Genomic DNA, 17677 nt, shown 5'->3' with positions numbered 1-17677 from the left:
GAACTGGAGCCCGCGCACGCTTGCTTTTCGTCCTTCCGCCCCTTACGTTTTTGCCGCGTGACGTGTCAGCGCCCAAATCGTACAGGAGGGGATAGAGAAACAAGGAGTGGGACGCAGGTGTGCTTTGCGCGCACGCGCTGAACTGCCAGAAGGAAGGTGCGCCCGCGGATTGGCTCTCGCCCGTGCGAGAGGGGCGGTTCCGGATGTTTAGAAGCCGGTCATGGCGGCCGCAATTGTGGATGCTGTGGCGGAGGGGCAAGAGGAGCCCCTCTTGGGTTCCCATGGTGAAGACAGCAGGTAGGCCTGCGCGAAGGGAGGGTAATACGGGTTTTTTTTTCAGTTGACTCTATATGTTTTGAGTCAGCTGCTGTTGATACGGTTTTTATGATGCTGTATGTTGTAATATTAAGTTCAATTTTGTTAGGTTATGTTTTTGTCATAAGTTTGTTGCCTTGAGTTTGTTTTTTAGCGTTGAAAGATGTAGTAAATAAAATAACTATAGTAGCAGACTGTTAAAAGTGTTTATTATACTTTAAGAATTGTCTGAAAGTTGGACAAAAACAAATGTCAAGACTCTAATTCTTTAATTATTGCAGATGTGGGGATGTTATGGAAACACTACAGCATTACAATAGCCGGTGGAGAGCCATTCGGATAATGTATCTTACCATGTTCTTCAGCAGTGTTGGTTTGTAAATGTGATATCTGCTAATGATTCCTTAGATCACTTTTTTATTTGTCCTGAACTTATATTAAATGTATTTTATTGAAGCTCTTCGCATGGCAATCCACGTTTATTTGTTTAAAGCATTTTTGCCTCTCTAGCAAAAAAGGCTCCCAGGATGGTTTATATGAGATTAATAAAAACAAGACAGTTCAGGCTTGCAAGTCTACCATCTAAAGTATATGATGCAAAAGGGATGAGGAGAGGAAATGAAAGTAAGCAAACTGAGATATACCCATTCTTAAAGTTGCATAGTATTCTTACAATGACCAACTGGTATAGAAACAGTTCAGGGAGGGGAAAGAGACAAATAGAGCTGATCTCCCAGAAGAGCCAGTTGAGTTGTCCTGCTTTCCATCTGTTCCTTTGGCCACAATATGTTGCTATGTAGGTCCTGTTGTAACGTATAGACTAGTTCTCAGTGTATGCTTGTCTAATTTGGAGAAGTCTAAACTATATTCTTTCTTTCCTTTAATAAACAACATCAATCTGGCAATATTTTGCTTGCTGCAACTCTATTCAGCCTCCCCTGTACTCCTATAATGGTGCTTTTCCTACAGTAAAGCTGGAGGAAGGTCATTAATCTAAATATTCACTTACTTTTCTAATTGTTGTCAGTTGAACCAGGAGAGGTGACCAATCTCTTGATATTTAGTATTTTAATTCAGTGCATGTGACCTCATTAAAGAAGCTCTGTTAGGTCACACACATTAGACAGGGAGTAATTCATAGACTTATTATAATGGTTTAGTTGCACATAGAGCTGTGAAGGCCTGGGGGAAATTCAGAGAAACCCCATTTTTTTTCTGAGGACAGTTCTTGGTTTTTTTCTGAAAAATTGAACAGCTTTGGATGTTGTAAGACTACTAAAATTCTTTTAGAATTTAAGACAAAGCATTTATATAGTATTACTCAGGTTTTACTGCCCACAACACGATGTCTAAAAACTATGTAATAGGAACACTTTTATAGATAGACTAGAGATGTAAAATGACTGGAAATAATGAAGAAAGGGTGGGGAAAAATGTTTTTAAATCCCCTCTGTCAGATTCCCAACATAGCTATTTCTTTCATATTAAAATTGTTGATTTAAAGTATATCTTACTGATAGAGATTTATGCTTGGTTTCCCAACTTGTGAGTAGAGTCACCATTGTGCATTCCTGACAGTAAATGTGTATTCTTGACAGTTTGGATTTTGTTCTATGGAGTCCTGTTTCTAACGCTGTAGCAGTCACTTAACGTAGTATTAATTTATTCAGTCAATAATTGCAAATTTATTCAAACACATCTAAAATTATTTAGATTGTGGAAAAAAATCTTCAAGAGAACAAGTGGCTGTGCGGAAAAAAATCTTCAAGAGAACAAGTGGCTGGTTAGATTTCTCTATAGATTTTCAGCGTTCCATATTTTTTCCAAGCAAATATATGCAGCACTTGCTAAAAATCAATATAAACAGCACAAAATAACGTAAAATCTTTGTTGCAGGTTTTTCGATTATTATGATGTCAATATGGCCCTATCTTCAACAGGTTTGTAACTTCCTATATTTGAATGAGTAAATTAGGCTGTAGTAAAGGAAAATCGCAAAAGGGCTCTTTTTTTGTTTGACACTTGAATGTATTGTCTGAGGCTGTGGTTATCATGTGAATTATATAGATTCAATCTGCTGAATGAAAGGCTGCTTATTTAAAATCCATTTTTGTTATCACAATTAAAATGTTGAGTGACTACTTTAAACCTTCATTTGCTACTTTCAGTATGTGTAGGAATTCAACCCGGGCGTAGTCTGTGTAGGCATAGCCATAAGACATAACGGAGTCTTCTTCCCCACCTCTATTGGTGTCAGATAATGGCCATGCAGGCAAAGCTATTGTGGGCATGCTTCGATAAATCCACTTGCAATGGGTAGTGTGGCACTGCTCACTGGCAAGCAGAATGAGTCAGTCTTCCTCCCAAATTTGAAGGTTGATGGGGACTGTACCCAGTTCCAAAGCTAGCAGGAAGAAAGAAGATTTGTCATCTGTGTGGCAAAGCAAAAAGCTGTGGCTATGCAGTGCCAAACCAGCATGCCTGCATACCTGCTGACTTTTCCAGTTCAGGGACAAGAAAGGTGGGGAGGGAGTACCTTTAGATAGTTTTAAGTCCTACAGGGTACCACCCCACCGCCCAGTCTTTCCATCTGGAAACTCCAGGAAGGAGTGGAAAGAATCCCTTTGGACTCCACTCCTTAAGGGTGCTCTGAGTGCCTTTAAGTAGCCAAGTCCAACACTGCTGATTCTGCCCAGACTTTGGATTAAGAATGGACAAGCAGGGGAAGGGAGTGTATCCCCTTGGTTCCATTGCCTAAAGTGTGCCCCCTAGCCTAGACTTTTCATCAGAAAGTACTGGTGTGGAGGCACATTGGACTTGGTTGCTAAAGAAAGGGCAGACAGGATGCCTATTATGGGGAATGGCAGATGTCTGTAGCTGAAAATATGGGAGGCACACATATTCCCCCAAAAGGCCTGGGGTGATGTCCACATGTGTGCCCATTAGGCACAGTAAGCTAGATTAGATAGCACTCTTATTTTTGGCATGGAAATAATTTCCCCACTGCAAAACACACTTTCTCATTGATTAAGTGTGTATGCTTTTTGTGACACCTTAGAGAAATGAAATGTCCTTCTGTCACAAGAGGTGATTCTACATCTACAGGGCCATATAATTTCTCTTTCCACCAGCTGTCTTTGTGTATGAGTGCTGCTGTTCTTCGAAGTGCACTGTGGTTCAGGAGAGCCAGTACTTTTACAGCCAATCCCCTCCTGTATTTTATCATTGGATCCTGTTGCTAGCTTTTTCCCAGGTCCTGCCACACAGCTCTACTCCTGTTTTTGCTGTACATTGCCGTTATGGAGACACAAGGATCTCCTGAATCACAGCACACTTAGAAGAATCATCAGGGAGGGAAGAGTTAAAATAGAGCCCTATTCGAGCCACTTCACTGGTTCTCTGTAGGCATGGAGTGGAAGATTGCCCCAAATCTTTTAAAGTATTGATCCTTTCTTCTGAAAACTTCATCAGTGCACATAAATGCCAAATATGATGAAATTAACCTCATAGACTTTTACTTCCCACAATTGCTAGCTAAAGTTTGAAATCTGTTGATCTCTTCAGAGTGCAGCAGTTCTATTGAGGAAATACCTTCATAATTTTTATCAATACCAGCATAGGGCAGGATGGTATTTTACTGACATATTCCAAATATATTCCCATACTACTTCCATACTGGGTTTACCCAGATCCTTCTTTCACTATGTAATACATCCAATTTTCATCTGTTTCTTACCAAATAATTGCCTACAAGATTGGCCATTGGAAGTGTTCATATTTAGTTTTAGCAAATAAATAAGCTGACCATGTTTCAGTAGTAGGACAGTACTTGCAAACATTTGTATTACTTCTGAATTTTGTGTGGTACAGCTTCTAAAACTGTTGCTGGGGGCCGGAAGAATAAAACATCATTGTTGAAGTTGCTTTTGTTGTTTCCATAGGTAGATAAAACTGCAGATGAAAGTTTCCTGGGCTGGATTATTGCTGCATATAGCATTGGCCAAATGATAGCTTCCCCCTTCTTTGGAATATGGTCTAATTACAGGCCAAGAAGAGAGCCTCTTGTAGTTTCAACTGCTATTTCAGTGGCTGCCAACTGCCTCTATGCCTATGTGCATTTACCTGCTTCACACAACAAATACTTAATGCTGGTTGCTCGAGCTCTGGTGGGATTTGGTGCAGGTAATTTTAGATGCATATAAATTGTAGACTGGTAAATTAGTCGCTACATACCTTTTAAAGCAGAAGTATTATTGTGTTAATCCAATTTACAAACAGCTGTGGAAATCTGACCTCTTTTGGCAAAAGGTTTCACTTACCACATGTTCACTAGTAAGGTGACATTTATTTATTTATTGCAATCATATTCTGCCCTTTCTCCCCAGGAGCCCAAGGTGACATACATGATCCTTCTCTCCTTTTTATCCTAACAACCCTGTGGCATAGGTTAGCATGAGTGTCAATGACTGGCCCAAAGTCACCCAGTGAGTTTCATGGCCAAGTGGGGACTCAAACCTAGGTCTCCCCAGCCCCCAATCTAATGCTTTTTACTGTACCACACTGGCTATATTGGCATTCAGAATCTCTTGGTGTAAATACATAACATACCAATTAAGACACTTATTAACAGTAAGGTTGGATTCGATGGCCTTGTAGGCCCCTTCCAACTCTGCTATTCTATGATTCTATAAAGGAAGGAACTAATGTACAATGGGTGGAAATAGAAAGGGAACTGATGGAACTAAAGGAGGAAGAAATACAGAATATGTTCCATAATAGAAAATACATAAAACAACAAATAGAAAGAAAAAGCTGCACAATTACAGGACTACTAAAAACATGGTATTTTAAAAAAGAGAAAGTGATGCCTGCACCATTAACTCCAATTGGGTACATCCGGATTTCGATATAAAAAATAAAGCAGCAGATAAAACAAATTGAAGGAAACAGGATTGACTCATATGAAAAATATTTATGAACAACACCGTATAACATATGAAGTATGGAAGAATCAAACACAAAATATGAAAATGCCTTGGATAGTACGAGCACAAATTAGATTTATAAGTTTGGGAAAGATAAGGCAAAGTATAAGGGACTTAACGAAATGGGAAAATTTTATAGAGAACTATAAGGTAGGAGATAAAGGGTTAGTAACACAAATATACAAAATAATAAAGCAAGAGATTAGGGGAAACGTGACAATAAAACACATGGCAAAGGAATATAGAAGAGCAGATAAACAATGAAGAATGGGAGAAAATATTTGAGAGATTCCCCTTTAAAACAACATCAAGAAGAATGAAAGAAGGTGCTTTAAAATTAGTCCAGAAGTGGTATTGGATACCTGTGAGGCTGGCAAAAATCAATACGACTTTTGTCATGCTCCTGCAGGAGAGGATGTGAGGATAATGGATCTCAAATTCATATGTGGTGGGAATGTGGAAAGGTAAAGAAGTTCTGGGACGGGGTCTTTAGAGAAATAGAAAAAAATTACTGACCAAAAAGTACATAAAACGCCAGAGTTGGCTTTATTGAATATTTTTGTCAAAAAAAAAATATATATAAGAGAAAAAATGCTAATAGGATATATGCTGACAGCTGCAAGACAATTAATAGCAAAAAATTAGAAGATGGCAAGGATGCTGACAGGCATGTGGAAAAGGAAAATTTGGGAAATAGCAATTAGTGAAAAATTGACACAAATTACAATTTCAAAGAGGAATAAAGCAGAGAGATAATTTTAAGGATTGGCAAAAATATATAGAATATATGAAGAAAGAAAAGAATAGAACAACTTTGGCAGAAGCTTATAGGACTCTCTGGGACTCCTGAAAAAGAAGTAGGGCTAAAAAAAACCAATATAAAATATCATAAAATAAAATGGAAGAGATAAAGAAAAATGGTATACCATCCTAGAAAGAAAAATAGGGGAAATCTATGCGAGATGGGCAGGGGTGCGGGAGGGAACAGGATAAAGAATAAAAGGTGAAGCTTGAAAAGAAAGTAATTTTGTTAAATTTTCTGACTGAAAAAAAGTTTACTATATTTTGTATGTTTATACATATATATTGGAGACTTAATAACAATATATATACAAAAAGTAAATTTATAATTTCCGTTGCTTAGCTTCAGAAAAATATACTCAAAGGTTTCCCCGTTATCCCAGTTACCAGTTGGAACAGTTGACTCACAAAAGTAACATAGATCCACTGTGATATCATAGAGCCTGAAAGACCAATAGATACATTGGTTTTAGAGCCTTGCTTGAATAGTGCAGTTCCTCTAAAGGCTACTTACACCTTAATTACGTTTCTAACCTCAAAATGCTGTGGAAGAGACATGTTTCGTTTAATGCATTCTGCAGAAGACTTCAAGTTTTTGAAAAGTTTTGACAGAAGCCATTTGATGCACTTAGGAATAATCACATTAGGACAAAACTTCCTTTGCATTTATATGGATTTCAATACTTATGCAATATATTGAAAATAGGCATGACAAGCAGGCAAAGGAAGATTGTTTGTGCCTCTTATACTGGCAGACTTTTGGCTAGTTATGTGTGTAGTTAGGTAAATAAAGGGAAATCCTTGTGTTTTAAAAATGTCAAACATACTTTTTCCTGTTCATGTTTTAGGAAATGTAGCAGTAGTGCGGTCATACATTGCTGGTGCCACCTCCCTTACTGAAAGAACTAGTGCCATGGCAAACACTAGTGCTTGCCAAGCAGTGGGATTCATACTGGGACCAGGTATAACATAAGTTATGTTTTCATTCTTTTCTAATATTTGAGTATCCTGGTATTCTAGATCACAAATACTGTTACCTCATTTAAACAGCTGTTCTTTTCATGGAGGTCTCTGAAGGCTGTTTATTATAAGTTTCTAAAGGACTGAAGTAGCAGATTCAGGTAATTGCTCTTATTGTCAAGCTAGAAAAGACATTAGAAACACACTCTTGATTTCTACTCACCAGAAATTCATTTCCACATCAGAAACGTTATTGATGTCCACTTCCCCCCACCCTCCAATTTTTATTCTATTACTCATTTATGGCGACTGCAAAACTCACCATAAATTGAAGGAAACTGTTAGACATACCAGTTGAATATGCTTATCGGCCCTATAGCTTAGTAACAGTACATTTAATAGTGCAGTCCTATGCATACATTCAAAGGCCATCCGTTGAGCTCTACAGGTCTTACTCCCATGTATGTGTGTATAGAATTGCAGCCTAAAATCCACACAGCAGAAAGAGCATAGAACAGTTACGTTTACAAACATCCACAATACAAAATTAATTCTGAAAGGCATATTTTTGCATTTTAGGTAACTACAAAGAATCAGTATTTCAAATCTTGTAATAAAAGTATTTCATAAACAAAACTTATTTATTCCACAAATCAAGAACAAATATTATTATTATTATTTATTTATATAGCACCATCAATGTACATGGTGCTGTACAGAGTAAAACAGTAAATAGCAAGACCCTCCCGCATAGGCTTACATTCTAATAAAATCATAATAAAACAATAAGGAGGGGAAGAGAATGCAAACAGGCACAGGGTAGGGTAAACAGACACTGGGTAGGGTAAAACTAACAGTATAAAGTCAGAACAAAATCAAGTTTTAAAAGCTTTAGGAAGAAGAAAAGTTTTTAGCTGAGCTTTAAAAGCTGTGGTTGAACTTGTAGTTCTCAAATGTTCTGGAAGAGCGTTCCAGGCATAAGGGGCAGCAGAAGAAAATGGACGAAGCCGAGCAAGGGAAGTAGAGACCCTTGGGCAGGCGAGAAACATGGCATCAGAAGAGTGAAGAGCACGAGTGGGGCAATAGTGTGAGAGGAGAGATAGGAAGGAGCTAGACAGTGAAAAGCTTTGTAAGTCAACAGGAGAAGTTTATATTGGATTCTGAAGTGAATTGGAAGCCAGTGAAGAGATTTCAGAAGTGGAGTTACATGGTCAGAGCGGCGAGCCAAGAAGATGATCTTAGCAGCAGAGTGGTGAACAGAAACCAACGGACTGATGTGAGAAGAAGGTTGCAGTAGTCCAACCGAGAAATAACCAATGCATGAACAAGAGTTCAATATTGAGAAACTCATTTTATATTTTACTCCAATTTTATCCCCCTTAGTTAATGCATAATTAGAATGATCAGGCCAAAGAGTAGCACTTTATTTATCAAGATGAAAATTAATATGGGCCACTAAGAATAGTGGGTATGCAATCTGTAAACTTGGATTCAGTTTTTCTTGCTCTGAGGGGTGTGTGGAGAGAGAGACAGACAGGCAGACAGACAGAAACTCTCTTCTCCCTCTCTACCCCCACTTGGGAATTCTTTTCCTATGTTTTAGAAAGTTTGCAACTGGTAGTGTTTAGAGCAAAAGCATTGCTGATCTTAATATTTAAAAATGCTCTTCAAGTCCTGTTGTAATTCCACATGTTTTGTGTTAGTTTTTCAGACTCTCTTTACATTCATTGGAGAAAAAGGAGTCACATGGAAAATCATTCAACTTCAGGTGAACATGTACACAGCACCAGTTCTATTTGGAGCTCTCCTAGGAGTTATTAACATTGTTCTTATATTTGCTGTATTTAGGTAATTGGAAACTAAGGCTCTTATTGAAGACAGTTTATACCACAAATGTTCACTTAATATTTTAGTCAATGCAAATGTTTCCCCCCACAAAAAATGTTTGTTCTTCTAGCTTAGTATATTCCATTTTCTTTTGGGGTCTGACTAGGAGTAAGGCAAATAAATTGTTTATAAACTCTTTTTATTTATTTTTATAAAGTGAAGCACTGTTGAAGAGTTATTTGCTGATTTTGTAGATAAGAACTCAGTATTGATTTCACTGCAGTTTAATAATCTCTACTCTAGCACTTGTTTGGAGGTCAGATCTTACTGGCATTTTAACGGATTTCCAGTCACATGAAATGTACACTGACTTAGTTTAGTTTCTTGATCAATCTGGTTGACATCAACAATAGCATTTTTTTTTGCCCTTTGTAGGGTGTTGGAAATTCTTTGCAAGAAGAACATGCTGTCCATTAATTATGCTAAAACAAAGCTGGTCATTTTGGGATGTAAGCCAGCACCATATATTTGGTGTTTAGATTCTTACACAATCAAATACATTATATTTCCCTTTTGGAATTTTCCATTCTTGGGATTCTGGAGGAATTATGGGGTGAAGTGAGTCTAAACTGTATTAGTAGAAACTTAGAATAGAAGTATAAGGGTTTTTTTGGGGGGTGGAATCCTCTGGCCTTGAAAGTTCCATTAAAAATTACTGAAAGTTAGACTTGTTACCCTAAGAGCATGGTCTCAGTTTTTTTAAGGGCTGAAAGTGAAATATTATTGGTGGGATATTTCTGTCAAGCAGCCACTCGTCCTAAAACAGATAATATAGAACCGTTTTAAATTGGTATTGCTGACTGAATTGGTCTTGATTCCAAAGGTTAGTGCAGATGATTCAGTCTTAATGTTTTTTCCGTAACATATCTTGCCAGCACTGTTACTGTGTAAAAATTAAAAAACAGAAACTAACACTGCAATTCTATGCACATTTACCTAGGAGCAAGCCCCACTCAACACAGTGCAGCTTACTTCTGAGTAAACATGCAATGAATGTTTTATGTCCAACCTAATTTTTCCTTTTTGGACAGCCCTCTGATGTGTCATAGCCTTGAAAAGTACTTCAGCACAGCCTTGAAAGTCATTAGAAATATTAAAGCTATTTGTTATATAACACGGTATTACTACAACACGGGGTATTAAAGTATTACTGTACTCTACGTTTTCTTGATGAGTTAAATAATCTTTTACAAAAAAACTTTTAGAGAACATTGTGTGGATGACATGGGACGGCCACAAAGCAGCATTAACAGTGAAGTAGAAGGTAATATTTTTGTAGAAAACATGAAATAAAATATGATGGTATACTTCAGAATAGTAACAGAAAACAATAGGCAGGGTCAGCTACTTCTTGTGCATGTATCTCCCAGTAAAAAAGGGAAAGCATATAGAGCAAAGCCCTACAGCTGCTGCCACGTTCATTGGACTTAGCGGCTCCCAAGCACATGCTTGTAATAGCAACTGGTCAGAACAGTGACTTTACATACATAGTGTCTATCCGCAGTGAGTGTGCACTGCTTCTCCACCATGCAGCAATGATCTATAGCTGAGTGAATGACCAGGCCAGTGTGTGTTTTATGCTAAGTGGTTACCAAGATCTTTTAAAAAACGTCAAGTTTAAATACACAGAGGGATTGGGTATTCTCTCTCTCTCTCTCTCTCTCTCTCTGTGTGTGTGTGTGTGTGTACAATCTTTTTTTCAGCCAAAAACTTGAATGTGCAAGCCTTTGTCACATTTTGCAATAGAAAGAGTTGCACATTGAAGATTTAATTTGTACTTCTCTTTCATTACATGCAAGGTAGCTACATGTATTTCGTTTTTTTCATTGTGTTAACACCATCAGAATATTTTGCATTTGGCTATGACTCCCTGATAGGTGTTCTTTCAATGTGTTCACTGCAAAATGAGTTTAGGATAGGTAAAATTAAATACTGACGTTTAAATGTATAATACATGCGTCTATTGTCTAGTGCAAAGTGACTTTCAAAGTGTTATATTCTAAAGAGAACTTTAACATATCTTATAGTAAACACCTTGCAAAAATTATAGATTAGTTGATGTCTCTTGTTTAATTAAGAAACTAAAAGCTAAAAAAGCAAAACTCTTTGTCCCAATTCAGACATATTGATCTTGACTTAATAAACCATGGCTTATTAAGCCAAGAACAAGGTTCAGGGCTGCACAATCACTTCTTCCTATCACTCACTTGCCAGAATAGAAGATATCCAGGATTTGTAAAACCATAGGTTACTAATACATCTGAATCAGGAAACTATAGTTCAATCTCTGGTTTCATATTTACACTTAATAAATTGTTAAGTGTAGCACTCATATCAACTGTTTTAGTTCAGATACTTTCATAAATTAGCATGAGCTTTTGCAGTCCACTTTCATCAGATGCTATAAGTGGAACTGGAGTTTGAAAAGAGAGTTGAACAGGTAGATCTTCAGCAAGCATTCAGTCTTCTTAAAGCAGCAGTTAGAAACCACAAATGCACTATGAATCTTTATAATGTGCATAGAAGCCATAGTCCCCATTGAATCCCTGATTAACACAATCAGATTTCTATAATCTCTTGTTCTGCAATCTCATATTCCAAGTGAATCTCTGATTTTAATGTATGTAAGTTAGTAAACCAAGAATAAACTATAATTTACCAGTTCAAATGTAATGGGAAACAAGTTTAACACATCCTAAGCGTCTTCTTTAATTCCAGTGCATGAGTGAGGAAAGTACAGTCCTGACACTCATTGCCTGTATTTGTGTGATCAAATCTTGGCTTAATAAGGCAAGATATGCATGAGCTTATGCATCCGCATGTAGCCCCTTTCCTGCCACTTTGCTCCACCCTTTGCATGAGTGGTGAAACAATCCAGGAAGTTGCAATTAACCATAGCTTTCTGTTAGGTCTGACATGGGAACTATGGTTAATGGCTTCCAAACAAGCACAAAGGGAAGACCAAAGTGGCTGCATGCAAGTACATGAAGGATGTGCATGTTCTAGTTTAAGACAGGATTTGATTGTCCAAACAGGGCCTGTCTCAGCTCAAGGTAGTTATGTCTGAGTCTGAATTGGACCTTTGTGTATTTTTATTAGTATTAACTCAGATATCTTTTCTGTTTTAATATAGAAAATTATGAGGTGGGTCAAGATAATCAAGGAAACATTGACCAGGTGGCTGTTATATCAACAAACATTCTTTTCTTTGTCACCTTGTTTGTTTTTGCTGTCTTTGAAACGTAAGTACATCTGATTCTTCAGTATCTGGTTCATGTTTTTGTAGTACTACGATAGTACATGGTCACAGCATAGGAACCTCAACTGGATTCACATTACCAGTTCATATTATCATTATCTCTTCATAAAACTAACATGGGAAGATGTCCCTCTGTATATGCTGAAAAGGCTCAATCTATTATAGTTGCTGATAATTGACAATAACTGAAGTTTCAGTTGACCAAGCTGCTAATATTTATATAGGGCAGTAAGTGTGCATCACACCTTTGAAGTTAAATAGGAACAATATACAGGTACATTTACTTAAATATTGGTTGTAGTTGGGAATTAAGAGAATAAACGACATGGAAAAGGAGGGCTTAGAGCAGAGAATTGATGAGAGGGAAACAGGTGCCACCACATGCATGTTTACGGAGGCAATTGTTGCAGTTTTATCAAACAAAAACATGATAATTCAGGGGTCTCTAACATGGCCTCCTCAAGATCAGACTGAAGCTTCTATCAAGCTATTTCTCCTAGAGTGAGGGGGATGTCCTTGATTTTTTTTAAAAAAATTGTGGTGGTGGTGGGGAACTGCACCCCTACCAAGTGTTTCAGCTTTGATACGTCCCTCTGATAGCTAGCTAGCTTATTTTCTGTGTGCTGTTAGGATGAATGTTTAGTGGAGTTTACCTATGATGCAGCTAGCTGAAATTAGGGAGTCGATATCCTTTAAATCCTTCAAGGTCCTCCTCCATTGGCAAATAACTGAGTATATGAATGCTTTTTATTTTATTCTCTAGTATAGCTACACCATTGACAATGGATATGTATTCCTGGACCAGGAAGCAAGCAGTGTTTATCAATGGATTAATCCTTGGTGCAATTGGCATTGAATCAGTCATTGTATTTTTAGCAGTTAAAGTACTTTCCAAAAGGTAAGTTATTGAAGGTATACTGTTTCATGTGATATTTAATTAAGATAGAGAAATGTCTGATTTCAAAAGATTAGGTGAACTAGGTTGCAAATGATTGCCTGTAAAATAAACCTTTCCAATGTAGTTGCTTACTATAAACATTAATTATCACCCTAATCCTCGGAGCACTCTTAACTACTAACACTCCTATTTATTATGTAAGAAGAAGAGGAAATCTGAACTTTAGATGTGTAGAATCTAACTTTGTATATAGATTTATTTTTACTTAATACATGAATATGAATATTGTAATTGTAGCTTTCATTATTCAACAGAACTGGTGAACGTGCTATACTTTATGGAGGCTTAGTGATTATCTTGGTTGGATTCTTTGTCTTATTACCTTGGGGAAAGCAATTGCCTAATATTCAGTGGGAAGGTATGAATATAATATATTCTAAACATTATACCTTAAGCTTTCTATTGAATATCTGCATCTGTAAATAGTATTTTTATTTTCACAGACATAAAGAATAATTCTATTCCAAGAATGACCTTCAGTGAAAGCCTTGCATTTTCCTGGAAAGTGCAAACACATCTTCCATCCAATAATACTGTTGAAGCAACAGGATGTCCTATTATACAATCCTGGTGCCTCTATACTCCAATAATCTATCTGGGACAGTACATCACTACTGACTTTCTAATAGGACTGGGTTATCCAGCATGTAATGTCATGTCATATACGTTATATTCAAAAATCTTAGGACCAAAGCCTCAGGTAAGAGTTAAACTTTGAATGATGTTTTCATCATAGGTGTAGAAATGATATTTATTTCAGTTTTGTTTAATTTTGCCAGAAATTGTGCAAACGTGCTGGTAAGTGGGCAGTTTGCTGAGCTTAGAACTGTCTTTCATTATTTTGATGACCTTGGCTTGTTACTGGAGGTGTTTATTACCAGAGGTTGAATCAGTAGAGAAAGCCATATAGCAATAACTTTTACAAACAGCCAGTGCAGCTAAGGTCATGAGTTGTTTCTAGGCATTTTGCCTCAAGTGAGTAAGCGTCTAACTTTTTAGTGTTCTTGTGCTATCAAAATGTTTCAGTCTGTCTTGCAGAGAAGTCTTATGATGGGGGGAAGATTTCCTTGCCAGAGCAGCCACTATATTGAAAGCCCTGGGTGAGTGGGATTGGGATGGCTTTGTTTTTTACTTTTTCTTCTCCATAGAATCTAGTGGAGAGGATTAACTACATTAGCACTGAAAGTGGTGAAATGTATGGATCTTTGGGGGGATATGTTGAGGGAATGTGTAGGTTTAGGATCCTGCAGATTCACATTAGCCCTTAACATGCTAGGTTTTCCAACCCACCCTAAAGATGGTGTGAAACCACCAGGAGAACTTTCTGGAAGCATACTGGAGGAGCTCTAGCAACGTGCTTGTAATCCTGTTAGCAGACCCACTCTTAGCTGGGGGAGTAACACTTCTGCTGCTTTTGAAGGCCCTTCTGTCACTCTCCAAGCCGGCTTAGCATTGCTCCCTGATTCAGTATTAGACAGCAAGGCAATACATTAGCTTACAGTTGCTTTCTTCTAAGGCATGAAAACTGAGTTGTTTGCATTTTGATATGTGCTGAAACTATTCGTTGTGTTTGTTAATACAGTAAAACAATTTTAAATGGTATCTTAATCAGTGCCACAAAACTGTTAACTTTTTATCATTTTCTAGATAATGGGGCTGTTCACATGTAATGATGGCAAATCATGGGTTAATTAACCCACGATTTATGGGGATGCACAGCATGTGAGCTGCTTCTAGTTTGCAGCAATAGTCTACAAACACCCCATTCGTAGATTATTAGCATAACATCAGAACCCAGAGACTTGGGTTAGTTGTGGGTTAAATAACCGAAAATTAACCTAAGAACAAATTGTAGGTTAACTTTGTTTAGCACTTGAATAATTCAGAGTTTCCTGGTTTGGACATCACACTAACAACCTACAAATGAAGCATTCATAGGTTGTTGCTGCAAACTAGAAGTTGCTGTCATGGTGTGTGCCCCTGCAAATAATGGGTTAATTACTGAGTGAATAATTGGACTTCTAAAGCACATAGAACAGTGCTATCTTGATTAAGCAGTACAATAATGTGTTGCTCCTGTACAGTGTATAATTAACCCTAGGCAGAACTGCTTTTTAAACACCTAGGGTTGGATCCAAGAGCTCCCTTCCATGAACAGCTCTGTGCACAGAAGGTGCCTCTGCCTGATTTTGGAGGACCTCTTGTCCCCCTATACCACAGCTCTCCCCATTCAGCAGGGACCGCTGACCACCTGTGTAGCATTTTCAGTGGTCTGGAGAGGCCAGCCCAGTTGCATGCACCTAAATCTGGATCCAACACCTAGTTAAAATTTCATATATTTATAAATGAAAGCATGTCTTGGTAATTGCTTGTGTATGAATGTTTTAGATGTGATTAAAAAAGACCCCACATAGCATTAACACTGAATACATTCCTCTGATCTGTTTTAGGGTGTCTACATGGGCTGGCTAACTGCCTGTGGAAGTGGTGCACGTATACTTGGCCCAGTGTTTGTTGGCCAACTCTACACTCACTTTGGACCCCGCTGGGCATTCGGCCTGATCTGTGGAATTGTTGTTCTCGCTCTCTTACTCTTGGAAGTAGTGTACAAGAGACTTGTTGCATTTTCTGTCAGATATGAGAGGCTACAAGAGCAGAGTTCTTAGCTATAGGTAACCACTGATCAGTTTTGTGTTGATGCAACCACTGTGTGTCACTGCTGATGCCCAAGGACCTATGGTTCTGCAACTTTGACAGACCAATGCCCTGAAGAAATTCCATATAGTACTATTAAAGCGGCACAGGTTTGAATTAAGTTAAGGTGAGTAACAAAAAAAAGTTTCACCATTATAAGCCTGAAAATTCTACTGGCTGGGCTAATACTATGAAACCTGGCATCCATGATCTATCCAATGAGGTCTACAATACTGCAAAATTTCAAACTGATCTGATAAAAATTGCCACAATACAGCAAGTTAAAAAGTGCTGAAAATTAACCCATTTGTCCTTTTTACTCCCAGCTGTGGCTCAGCATTTTATATATTTCTTCCATATTTTGGTGAAAACTACTGATGAACAGTACTCAGTTTGTTGAGGAGAATTGCCTTTTATTGGTTTGGTAAAATTTTGAGTAGCTGTTAAAAGGTTATTAAGGTTTTTCTGTCCGTGAAAGCCTATGACAGCAACTGCTGGCAAAGTTATGTCAGGAAGGCGCCGTTTAATTCTGAAGCTAGAATGCTGCCAGTACTTCAAGGTTTCCAGAAGAATTCTATTACTGATGGCTTCTATGAGCAATGCCTACTCTGTTAGCTATGACTGTGACCTCACAAGGTGAGACTACATATTACTACACAGATTGGGATTCCAGCGTAGACTTTAATCTTCTAAGCCTCCCCACTGTGGTGCCAATCTGAACATGCCCTATGATCAGTAATGATGTTGTGCAATGCTACAAATTCTACTTGCTTTCACAACTTACGCTCTGTGCACCCACACTTTTCCTTTAATTGACAGTAGTTTGTTTAGCAGGCTAACTACCAGTAGAATACTGAAAATGTTGCGATCAAAGTGGGCAACAAAATGGTTTTGGTGTATCAGGAGATGTCATTAGTCCTCATTCTACTTACTGCTGCGGTGGTACTTTTAAAAATGCCTTGATTCTGTGAATCAGGTCTTATTGAAAGTGTTTTTCAAACCAAACTTGAAAAAGCTATGTGTTCATGCACTTTTATAATTAGCTACTTATTCTAAATTGTAATGAATAATCTCCAACAAAATTTAGTAGAAGCTTATCCAGTAAATAAAATGATCTTGCTATGAGTATCTTTTATCTTATTATTGTGTTCATCTAGACACTCAATATTTTCTACAATGGAAATGCTTCAGTTAGGATTAACTTTAGTCTTAATCTGCAGGAATGGAATATGTATAAAGTAGAATTTAAATGGAGCACTGAATAATCATTTGTCATGAAGTTTGCCCTTCCCACATCCTTCATTTCTTTTTAATTGCTGGTGCTTAATGGTCCTGAACGTAGTTGCTCTCCAGCTCCAGCCAACAGGAGGCACACTTATATGGCCATATTTGAGAATAACTTGATTTTGACCAAAATACTTCTGGTTATGTAGCAAAGGGCACACATTTTAATGCAGACAACTAATTCAACATAGTCTAAGCACTAAGCTTGAGCTGCTCCAGTGAGTATTTACAGATGTAGGAATAACTGCTTTGCACAAATGTGTATTCATAAAGGTGTAGAACGTTGACTTGGGCATGTATAGTTAATGGGGGTATTGACTACCTGGGGCTATTTAATATCTTTTTTATCCCTTGATAACTACAGCAAAGAGCATTACTTACATGTACTAATAATCCATCATTTTTCATTGCTGATAAAACTTTCAGTTGTCTCAAAGTAGGATGGAGCAAAGAAAAATAATCATTTGAGTCCTGCAAATGCTTAAGAGTCCAGCCAGTGGATTTCAGCCAAAATTAGTCCTGCTTAGAATAGAC

The 17677-nt window shown here is 37.6% G+C and overlaps 1 protein-coding gene across 1 annotated transcript; it reads left to right on the top strand.

Moving 5' to 3' along the window:
• Positions 1-177: 177 nt before the first annotated feature.
• Positions 178-16984, top strand: MFSD8 (major facilitator superfamily domain containing 8). Its single transcript, XM_063135267.1, has 12 exons — positions 178-297; positions 597-688; positions 2212-2255; positions 4257-4497; positions 6950-7063; positions 8765-8909; positions 10154-10212; positions 12082-12190; positions 12971-13105; positions 13420-13523; positions 13609-13865; positions 15616-16984. The coding sequence occupies exons 1-12, from the start codon at positions 221-223 to the stop codon at positions 15829-15831; spliced, it is 1593 nt and encodes a 530-aa protein (XP_062991337.1). The 5' UTR covers positions 178-220; the 3' UTR covers positions 15832-16984.
• Positions 16985-17677: the final 693 nt, after the last annotated feature.

This window comes from Elgaria multicarinata, chromosome 10 (assembly GCF_023053635.1).
Source record: "Elgaria multicarinata webbii isolate HBS135686 ecotype San Diego chromosome 10, rElgMul1.1.pri, whole genome shotgun sequence".
Classification (NCBI taxonomy): Eukaryota; Metazoa; Chordata; class Lepidosauria; order Squamata; family Anguidae; genus Elgaria; species Elgaria multicarinata.
This window is presented reverse-complemented; position numbering and strand designations above follow the sequence as displayed.

What these genes read in the sequence shown, in the direction of transcription:
- MFSD8 (XM_063135267.1), top strand. Translation starts at nt 221, where the DNA reads ATGGCGGCCGCAATTGTGGATGCTGTGGCGGAGGGGCAAGAGGAGCCC. An exon ending in GGGATTCATACTGGGACCAG is followed by an intron (nt 7,064 to 8,764) that starts GTATAACATAAG and finishes GTTTTGTGTTAG; the next exon opens with TTTTTCAGACTCTCTTTACA. An exon ending in GTTTTTGCTGTCTTTGAAAC is followed by an intron (nt 12,191 to 12,970) that starts GTAAGTACATCT and finishes TTTATTCTCTAG; the next exon opens with TATAGCTACACCATTGACAA.